Below are 9,552 nucleotides of genomic sequence, written 5' to 3' on the forward strand. Positions count from 1 at the left end.
ATGGAGAAAATTAATAGAAGTTTTACTTCCGCAACCACGCTGTTGAGCTCTATACAGTACCTCTACTATATAGAATTTCCAAGTTAAAGAAGGAAGACCTGGTGGTTTTGGACGTTTAAAAAAAATAATATCCTCAATGTTGCTTCAACTTAGAAACAGAGACTGCTCGATAATTTAATAATAGGTTTATGTAATGGCCATGAATTTAAATTATTCAAAATGAGAAGCCTTGTTCTTTCCATCAGTTTAGTACGGAACAAAACAGTGAAGCATAATTGCTGAATTTATAACATTTAACCAGAATTTATGTGAACTGGCTAGCGAGACAAGGCATTAACGAGAGTCTTAAATCTTACTAAGTGGCATTAATATTAGTTAGCTTAAGTGGCTACTGTTAGCTACATCTTTGGTTAACTGCAATTTATCCTCTAATGTGATTTTTTTTTTTTTTTTATCTTTAAGTGCCTTCTATGTTTCGTACAATGTAAAGGTGCTCACTCAGGTTTTGAAACCTGTAAATATTTTAGCCAAAACCTTTGTAATAAAGGAGTGACTTGTATTTATCAGCAACACCTGCAAGCAGGTTATTTAGCTAATTAATGAATGCTAATGTGTAAACACTACATTATGTAATACTAAATAAAATATTAAGCTTGCTTTGAAAATATAAGTAGTATTTTGAGTTCAAGACAAGTTAAGTGAACTTTATTGTCAATTCTGCAATATGTGCCAGACACACAGAGCAATTGAAAATACATTTCTCCCTGACCCACAGTGCAATAAGGACATGTACAAGTATAATATAAATTAAGATAAGTAATATATACAAATAAAGATAAAAAACATAAGTAATATGTATAATACAGTAATAAATTCTAAGTAGTGCAAATGTAAGGTAAAACCAAACAGTATAGAAAACTAAAGATATTGAAAATATGCAATATAAAAGGAAGAGTTACCGAGTGTCTTCTTTTATGAAGTGGCCAGGGCTGATCCTGATGGGGTGGGGTTCAGAGTCCAGTGTTCTTGGGGGCAGAGAGGAGGGTGTTGAGCTTCCTGACAGCCTGGGGAACGAAGCTGTTTGCCAGTCTGGTGGAACAGACTTGGAGGCTCCGGTACCTTACCCTATGGCAGGAGGCTGGGTTAGGGTTATTGTCCAATTATTGATTATCCTGTATCCTTTTAGCCTGTAATGACTCATTGTTATATGCACAAAATATTAATCCTTCCAAAATCAATGGTCTGTCACAGCATATGTTCATTGGGTTTAACAGTAATATGTACTGTAGAGCCAATTTTACCATTAGATTTAAAACATTTTAGAATTAAAATGTACTTGCTATATGTTTATGACTATTTGTTTGTACAATAATGTATAAAACTGTATTATTTCATTGTGATAGTAAAACAAAAAACTTGACAAAAGTTAAAAGAGTGCAGACATTATTTATTTAGTGGTGTTTGACACAATCAGTGAACATTTAGTTGCAGGAATCAGTGATACGCCTCATGCTCATCCACCTCATGCCACTCATGCCCATGTCCCTGAAGCTCCTGTACTCTCCGGGCCTCATGTACATCATCCTGCCTCTGTAGTTGGGCTGCTCGTACATCAGCCAGTGGCCGTCCATCACGTGGCAGGACTGGCAGTCGTTCATATGGTAACGGTCCATGATGTTGTCACAGTCGTCCATCATCTCGTAACTCTGACCACCGAAGTTCTCCCTCTCATAGATCTTCATCCTGAACTGACCTCTGTGCTGTTTTTTGGAGTGAACAAAAACAAATGAATGTCTTGATATCAAGTTCTGTGCTGTTTTTTACCCGTACTGTCGAAATGTAGTATCACGGATGCCGTGTTATACCTACCATGGGAATCATACGGCAAGACCTGATGCTGTCCCTCATTCCCATCATGCTCATGTAGTCAGCATACTCGCCCCTCCTCATGAAGTACTGGTTTCCCATGTAGTTGGGACGGTCGTAGACCATGAAGCAGCCGCTCTCCACCCTGCAGGACTGGCACCTGCTCAGGTAGGAGGACATGTCAGAGCAGTCGCTCATGCACTCATAGTGGCGACCCTGGAAGTTCCTCTCCTCGTAGAAGATGATCTGAAAATAGTTTATTGAAATGGTGAGAAAAAAAGCAGCAAGGTAAATACGGTATTCCTATTTTGTAGCTAATTGCAAAAAGATTTTTAATAGTACCTTGCCCCTCATGTTCATGCTGGTGTTGGTCATGTTGGCTGTAGATGTGCTGCTGCTCCTGAACTGCCTTCCTACCTGTTTAACCCTTTCCTTTTATACACGACCAAACGTAAAGAATGAGTGCCCCTCTACCCATCAGAGAGCCCCCTTACTCAGCAACTTACTATGGAAGCCAACAGAAAGCAGAGGTTATTTAAATTTTTTGTCAACTGACGCTGCGTCTGTGATGCCTCGTGACATCCCAACAAAAATACCAGCATTTTTTGCCTTCTTTCGCAGAGTAGACCAATGACAAATTCCACATGTTTCGTGGTGTTGACCCATAGGAGCACAGAACTGTAAACATGGTGATGAGGAATGATGTTAGTGTGGCTAGGTGGAACTGTAAAACAGAGGAAAGGTCATTACTTATTTCTTTTATTAGGCTTTTCATAACACAAGATATCAAACACAATGCTTTGGATGCAAATATGTGTAAACATTCTTGTTCCTTGAAGTCGGTCCCCCGTATGTTCGGGGGGCCAACGTGTAGTCTGTAATATCAGTAAGAATATATGACTCTATAATCGTCTAATCTGATACAGTGATGAATTTAATAGACAAAAAACATTGTGTAGTCTGAGTATATGAGTTGAAGTAAATCAGAAAAACTGAACAAAATATTCTGCAAACGCATACAGTTTATTAAACTTATTCAAAGACTAATAATTAATAATTATAAATACATTACAATATAAATAATTTAGTCAAAGTTTGAATATGCTCAGATGTGTTATTTAGTATTAATTATCAACTAAAAATGTTCATTTTAGTTTTGACGTTTGTATGATTCTGATATTGACAGGAATTGGCTACACCATAATGTACGGTTTAGCATTTACATATTTCAAATAAATTTTAAAATAAAATCATATTTTAAATGATCTTGTTTTACCTGTTAATGAAAACATAATATACCGTGACCCCAGATTGCAGTAAATGACAATGTTGAATTGAAATCTTGTTTTATAGAGCTCAACAGTAATCGCCTACTTTTGTAACAGCTCTTGTTCCGGAAGTGATTTTCACCATTCAACATCTCCAGTGACGTTTCATTAAATTATTATAATAAGATTTTTAAGCCTAGAACCAAACCATCCAGCTATGAATGAATCATGATCATAAAACATTTGATTCGGCGAAACAGCTTGCTATAGTCGTTCCTGGTTCGCGGGTGGAGTAAACATTTCCACGGTAACAGCGAGCCCCAGTAATCAGTGATGTCGCCATTATGCTTAGGATTGTGGGTAGTGTAGTAATTCTCCATGAGATCGCGATTATAATGTTGAAAAATGTTTTTCTTTTAACAATGTTAATGTACAGACGTGTGGCTTCTACAGGGCCATAAACTTTCGGTTAACAACCTCGTAACTCGTGGTCAGTCTACCTTCTATGGTTTAGACATAATGGCTAATACTCAAAATCTTTATCGAGGAAATTAATGGAAGTTTTACTTCCGGACACTTGCTGTTGAGCTCTATACAGTAGCTCTACTATGTAGAATTTCCAAGTTAAAGAAGGAAGACCTGGTGGTTTTGGACATTTAAAAAAAAATAATATCCTCAATGTTCCTTCAACATAGAAAAAGAGACTCCTCGATAATTTAACAATAGGTTAATGTAATGGCCATGAATTATAATTATTCCAAAGAAGAAGCCTTGTTCTTTCCATCAGTTTAGTATGGCAAATATCTCTTAATACTTTCATACCCACATGAGCCTCAGCCAACATTTGTACGGGGAAGGAGCCAGTCAGGGGGATCACAGCTAATGTTTAGCAAATTCACAATGCTTTATCGTTGTAGGCAGAACAAAACAGTGAAGCATAATTGCTGAATTTATCGAATATTTAACCAGAATTTAAGTAAACTGGCTAGCGAGACAAGGCATAACGACTCATATTTAATGTCGTAAATATTAGCTTGTTTAAGTGGCTATAATTAGCTACATCTTGGCTTAACTGCAATTTAACCTCTAATTGGATGGGTTTTTTTAAAATCTTGAAGTGCCTTCCATGTTTTGTATGATGTACAGAATCTCACTCAGGGTTTGAAACCTGTAAATCAGGGGTCATCACCTACATTTTTCCAAGGGCAGACGTTCCAGGGGCCAGACTTTCAAATAAAGAAAATAAAATGTATTTATACCTAATATACCTGTCCTTGGGTTAGGATTAGGGGTTAGGGTTAAAAATGAACTCTGCAAAAACTATTACTACTATTACTTTTTGTTGGTATGTCTATTACTATTACTACTCTGCAAATCGTTTTTGCAGAGTAGCATGCCATGTTTGTGTAAAACAGCGAGATGGACGAGAGCAAACTGCGCAGACAGAGCAGATTGAAATATTGCTTCCTAAATGTTTATGCCTGTAGACAGGTAAGTGGGTATTTATAAGTATTGACTTTTTACTCACAAAGGTTTATTGTACTTATAGTAACAAGTGTAGCATCAGTTGCGCCAGTGGCCATTGATAACCCTCTCTATTTCATTCCCTGTTATAACAAGCGCGGGCTGCCAGTTGAAGATCACTGCTGTAAATACTTTAGCCACCACTTTTGTAATAAAGAAGTGACCTGCATTTATCAGCAACACCTGCAAGCAGGATATTTAGCTAATTAATGAAAATGCTAATGTGTACACAGTTCATTATGTAATACTAAATTAAATGTTAAGCTTGTTTTTGAAAATATAAGTACTATTTTGAGTTCATTGTCCAGTTATTAATTATGATCCTGTATCCTATTAGCCTGTAATGTTTACTTATTGTTATATACACAGAATATTAATCCGTCTTCCAAAATCAATGGTCCGTCACAGCCTTTGTTGAGTTTAACAGTAATATGTACTGTAGAGCCAATTTTACCATTAGATTTAAAACATTTTAGAATGAAAATGTACTTGCTATATGTTCATGACTCATTTGTTTGTACAATAATGTATAATACTGTGTATTATTTAACTGTGACAAAACAAAAGGCTTGACAAAAGTTAAAAGAGTGCAGACATTTATTTAATGGTGTTTGACACATTCAGTGAACATTTAGTTGCAGGAATCAGTGATACGCCTCATGCTCATCCACCTCATGCCACTCATGCCCATGTCCCTGAAGCTCCTGTACTCTCCAGGCCTCATGTACATCATCCTGCCTCTGTAGTGGGGCTGCTCGTACATCAGCCAGTGGCCGTCCATGACGTGGCAGGACTGGCAGTCGTTCATACGGTAACGGTCCATGATGTTGTCACAGTCGTCCATCAGCTCGTAACTCTGACCACCGAAGTTCTCCCTCTCATAGATCTTCATCCTGAACTGACCTCTGTGCTGTTTTTTAGAGAAAAGATAAACACATTAATGTCTTAATATCCAGTTTTGTGGGGGTTTTCACCCGTAGTAGAATCCATATGATTGATGCCGTGTTATACCTACCATGGGAATCATACGGCAAGACCTGATGCTGTCTCTCATTCCCATCATGCTCATGTAGTCAGCATACTCGCCCCTCCTCATGAAGTACTGGTTTCCCATGTAATTGGGACGGTCGTAGACCATGAAGCAGCCGCTCTCCACCCTGCAGGACTGGCACCTGCTCAGGTAGGAGGACATGTCAGAGCAGTCACTCATGCACTCATAGTGGCGACCCTGGAAGTTCCTGTCCTCGTAGAAGATGATCTGGAAAAATTTCAATGGTTAGAAAAAAAGCAGCAAGGTGAATATGGTGATCCTATTTTGTAAACAGTAATTCATGCTAATTACAGAAAATATTTTTAAAAGTACCTTGCCCCTCATGTTCATGCCGCTGTTGGTCATGTTGGCTCTAGATTTGTTGTTGCTCCTGAACTGCCTTCCTAGCTGTTTAACCCTTTCCTTTTATACACGACCACACGTAAAGAATGAATGCCCCTCCCCCTCAGAGAGCCCCCCTTACTCAGCAACTGACTATTGGAGCAAACAGAATGCAGTACAGTATGTATGTTATGTACAGTATATTTTTTTCAGGGACTAGCTACCATGTAGTCTTTAGAAAGGCCATTTCTCTCATGACAGAAAGCATCCCTAACAAAGAGAACAAAATGACATAAAAGTCTACAAGAAATGAATAACCAATTACAAAAAACAGGCAGCTTAGATTAAAGCAGGATATGCTTCGCGATAAAAGTACGTTTTTTTTAAAAGAGGCTAAAAAGAACTCTCTGACTCAGACTTATTTCACTGTTTACTATCAAGGACCTATTTTTGTGAAACTTTAGAAACATTAATTTCCAAAAATATGAATTGATGACTTGTTAATAAATTGTTGTCATATTTTAAACGTAATTTGAATAAAACATATTGGGCCAGATAATCTAACAATGACCAACTAGAGAAAGTGGTCACTGTGATATGTACATTAAATAAGGTAACAGGATATTTAAGGAATTATTTGATGTTTTATATAATCTACTTATTTAAGTCAAATTATTGCTTTAAGATAATGGGCTGTGTAATATGTGTTTTTATGTGGCTGTTTTGATTTGATGTTTTGTTGTTATGTTAAATGTATGTTGTTGGGTTGATATATCTGAGAAATACAACTAAAATCTTGTAAAAACTGACTGTGAGCTATAGGCATTGTGGACCAGGAAGACAAACACCAGGCTATTGTTGGGTGGTCCAAAGAGCAAACTGCCATGCAACTTAAGAAAACAAACAAATTGAGACAACAAAAGCAAGTGGATTATGAGCAGCTTGATGATGCATACTGTACACAATATTTAACAATGTAATGAAAATACAAAAAACATTACAGTAGCTAATACAAGAATCAAAGTGGCAGAAAAGATGGTGGTGGGTTTTGTTGTAAATGTGAGATGAACGTAGCTGTAAACACTTAAAATAGTGCTCAGAGTAGGGATAGTGTTTTAAACAAGACATCACAACATAATTGGGTAAAGATTTCTCTGAAGGTGGTCGTAGAATTTTTAAATCAAAAGGGTTTATACATTGGAAAATGAAGTTGCTCAGTAAATTTCATAGCAACCAGCCAAAAATACAACTTAAATGCAAATTTGGAAAAAGGTTGCATAATCATGCTCAGTAAGTTTGTCCGCCAATTCGATTTTAATATTTTGGGGAGACTGATGGTGGTGCCAGAGAAAAGGTCAGCAAAGGCCAGGGTCAGCCAAAGCCTTTGGATTCATACACTGGACAATATAAATAAAATGTTGGAGACGTGCAGTTTTGAACTCACAATGGCACTAGAGTAAAGGTCAAGAGGTCATCAAAATAATTGGACTCAATCCTTTGGGGACCATGAATATATTGTATACAGTATATATTCATACATTGCTTTTTTTTAATCATCCTGAAAACAGTAAGAGCTTTAAAAGCATGGATCTGTATATTCTGCAGTGATATGATATGCGAGCGTTTTGTATTGTGGGCCTTAACATGACTTATGCTACAATAACAATAACACTTACACAAGTGACACAATGTTCAGAACAGGTGGTTATAACCCTGGTTAAGTTTACAATTATATACCCTCTGTTGTTTATTATAGTGTGTTGGGTCAATTTTCTTCCTAACGCCAAAAGCACATCAAGCAGCGGCAAAGTGCTGCTCACCGCAATAATTACATTTTTGTGTTGTGTTGTGTTTCAAGCAGGAAGAAATTATTTGTAAACATAGGTCTACATGTCACAGGAATCCAAGGACTCTGTTACTGATCGGCTGCGGGTATTCTCTGTTATTGATGTTGTTAAACTATCCCCAACTTTTAGTTTGGCTGCAGTATCAACCATCCCCGGCGCGGAATGTCCGCCACAGCTTTATGTAGACATTGCATGGCAGCTTGCAGCATGACCAAGGAGTGGGCTTGGGTTTACAGCATAGAAAGTCCAAATTAACTGAAAAGTGTGCTGTGCAGCACTTGCAAATCTGTTATGGTGTAACTCCACCCTACAGCAATTAAACCCAAATGATTCCATTAAAACACGTCTTTTATCTTCATCATATTTCATATAAATAATGTGAAAATCAAAAGTAGGAGTGACTTTAAACCACAAACAAAGTTTGTGCCCAAAAAAAGCCAAAAGGATGGTTGCTATTGTTATCCTTGTATATGTAACTTATACAATACAATTTACAAAGCATTAGTAACCAGCAAATGAAGGTATGATTTTTTCTGATATTAAAAACATGCCAAGTATGTTAGTGGTGTGCGCTAAAAATCACCAGAGTCACATAATACAGGAATTGCTGCCCAATCATGTGCTAAATTCATATTAAATGAAGGGTAACAGGTTGTTTTTTTTTTGTCAAAGAAAGTTTTATTATTTTGGCTTATTTAGACATATTCTACACAACTGTTTTTACATGTCCATGATACGCTTCATGCTCATGAACCTCATGCCACTCATGCCCATGTCCCTGAAGCTCCTGTACTCTCCAGGCCTCATGTACATCATCCTGCCTCTGTAGTTGGGCTGCTCGTACATCAGCCAGTGGCCGTCCATCACGTGGCAGGACTGGCAGTCGTTCATACGGTAACGGTCCTGGATGTTGTCACAGTCGTCCATCAGCTCGTGACTCTGACCACCGAAGTTTTCCCTCTCATAGATCTTCATCCTGAACTGACCTCTGTGCTGTTTTTTTGGAGAGAACAAAAACAAATGAATGTCTTAATATCAAGTTTAGTGCTGGATGTCACCTGTAGGAGTACAATAGTATCACGGATGCCATATTATACCTACCATGGGGATCATACGGCAAGACCTGATGCAGTCTCTCATTCCCATCATGCTCATGTAGTCAGCGTACTCGCCCCTCCTCATGAAGTACTGGTTTCCCATGTAGTTGGGACGGTCGTAGACCATGAAGCAGCCGCTCTCCACCTTGCAGGAGTGGCACCTGCTCAGGTAGGAGGACATGTCAGAGCAGTCGCTCATGCACTCATAGGAACGACCCTGGAAGTTCCTGTCCTCGTAGAAGATGATCTGAAAAAAGACAAAATATAAGGAATAGGGATTAAAGCTAAAAATAATTTGATTTAATTGATAATCAATTAAAAATAATTAGTGAGGGGAGTGTGCTTACCTTGCCCATGGTCATGATTGTGGTGTTACTAGTTCAGAGAACTATGTTGGCACAGTGATGTTGGTCCTGTTTTAACTGTTACTTTTATACCTGACCAAACCCACAGGATCTGTGGCTGCCATTGTGTAAACCCCTGACCAAGCAACATGGTATAGAGGCCTATAGAGTGCTCAGGGGCATTTGTCACATTTCCATTTGACTGGACCCCCCAGAAGACTGTAGAATGGATTT

The 9,552-nt window shown here is 38.0% G+C and overlaps 3 protein-coding genes across 3 annotated transcripts; all 3 read right to left on the bottom strand.

Annotated features, from left to right (window-relative positions):
- Positions 1-1,481: 1,481 nt before the first annotated feature.
- LOC114563597 (gamma-crystallin M3-like) lies at positions 1,482-2,241 on the bottom strand. Its single transcript, XM_028590395.1, has 3 exons — positions 2,209-2,241; positions 1,870-2,169; positions 1,482-1,760 (listed from the first exon to the last, which is right to left on the bottom strand). Exons 1-3 carry the CDS (start codon positions 2,239-2,241, stop codon positions 1,482-1,484), a joined length of 612 nt encoding a protein of 203 aa, XP_028446196.1.
- A 2,996-nt stretch (positions 2,242-5,237) lies between these two features.
- On the bottom strand, positions 5,238-6,056 carry LOC114563789 (gamma-crystallin M3-like). The gene is made up of 3 exons (XM_028590661.1): positions 6,022-6,056; positions 5,674-5,916; positions 5,238-5,568 (listed from the first exon to the last, which is right to left on the bottom strand). The coding sequence occupies exons 1-3, from the start codon at positions 6,052-6,054 to the stop codon at positions 5,290-5,292; spliced, it is 555 nt and encodes a 184-aa protein (XP_028446462.1). The 5' UTR covers positions 6,055-6,056; the 3' UTR covers positions 5,238-5,289.
- Positions 6,057-8,597: 2,541 nt separating this feature from the next.
- Positions 8,598-9,342, bottom strand: LOC114563790 (gamma-crystallin M3-like). The gene is made up of 3 exons (XM_028590662.1): positions 9,322-9,342; positions 8,979-9,221; positions 8,598-8,870 (listed from the first exon to the last, which is right to left on the bottom strand). Exons 1-3 carry the CDS (start codon positions 9,334-9,336, stop codon positions 8,598-8,600), a joined length of 531 nt encoding a protein of 176 aa, XP_028446463.1. The 5' UTR covers positions 9,337-9,342.
- Positions 9,343-9,552: the final 210 nt, after the last annotated feature.

The sequence above is a fragment of the Perca flavescens genome, chromosome 11 (genome assembly GCF_004354835.1).
Source record: "Perca flavescens isolate YP-PL-M2 chromosome 11, PFLA_1.0, whole genome shotgun sequence".
NCBI lineage: Eukaryota > Metazoa > Chordata > Actinopteri > Perciformes > Percidae > Perca > Perca flavescens.

Coding starts and splice junctions, on each gene's coding strand:
- LOC114563789 (XM_028590661.1), bottom strand. CDS start 6,054: ATGACCAACAGCGGCATGAACATGAGGGGCAAG. Junction 5,917..6,021: donor GCATGAACATGAGGGGCAAG/GTACTTTTAAAA, acceptor AAATTTTTCCAG/ATCATCTTCTACGAGGACAG. Junction 5,569..5,673: donor CTTGCCGTATGATTCCCATG/GTAGGTATAACA, acceptor TCTAAAAAACAG/CACAGAGGTCAGTTCAGGAT.
- LOC114563597 (XM_028590395.1), bottom strand. CDS start 2,241: ATGACCAACACCAGCATGAACATGAGGGGCAAG. Junction 2,170..2,208: donor GCATGAACATGAGGGGCAAG/GTACTATTAAAA, acceptor GCTACAAAATAG/GAATACCGTATTTACCTTGC. Junction 1,761..1,869: donor CTTGCCGTATGATTCCCATG/GTAGGTATAACA, acceptor TCCAAAAAACAG/CACAGAGGTCAGTTCAGGAT.
- LOC114563790 (XM_028590662.1), bottom strand. Junction 8,871..8,978: donor CTTGCCGTATGATCCCCATG/GTAGGTATAATA, acceptor CCAAAAAAACAG/CACAGAGGTCAGTTCAGGAT.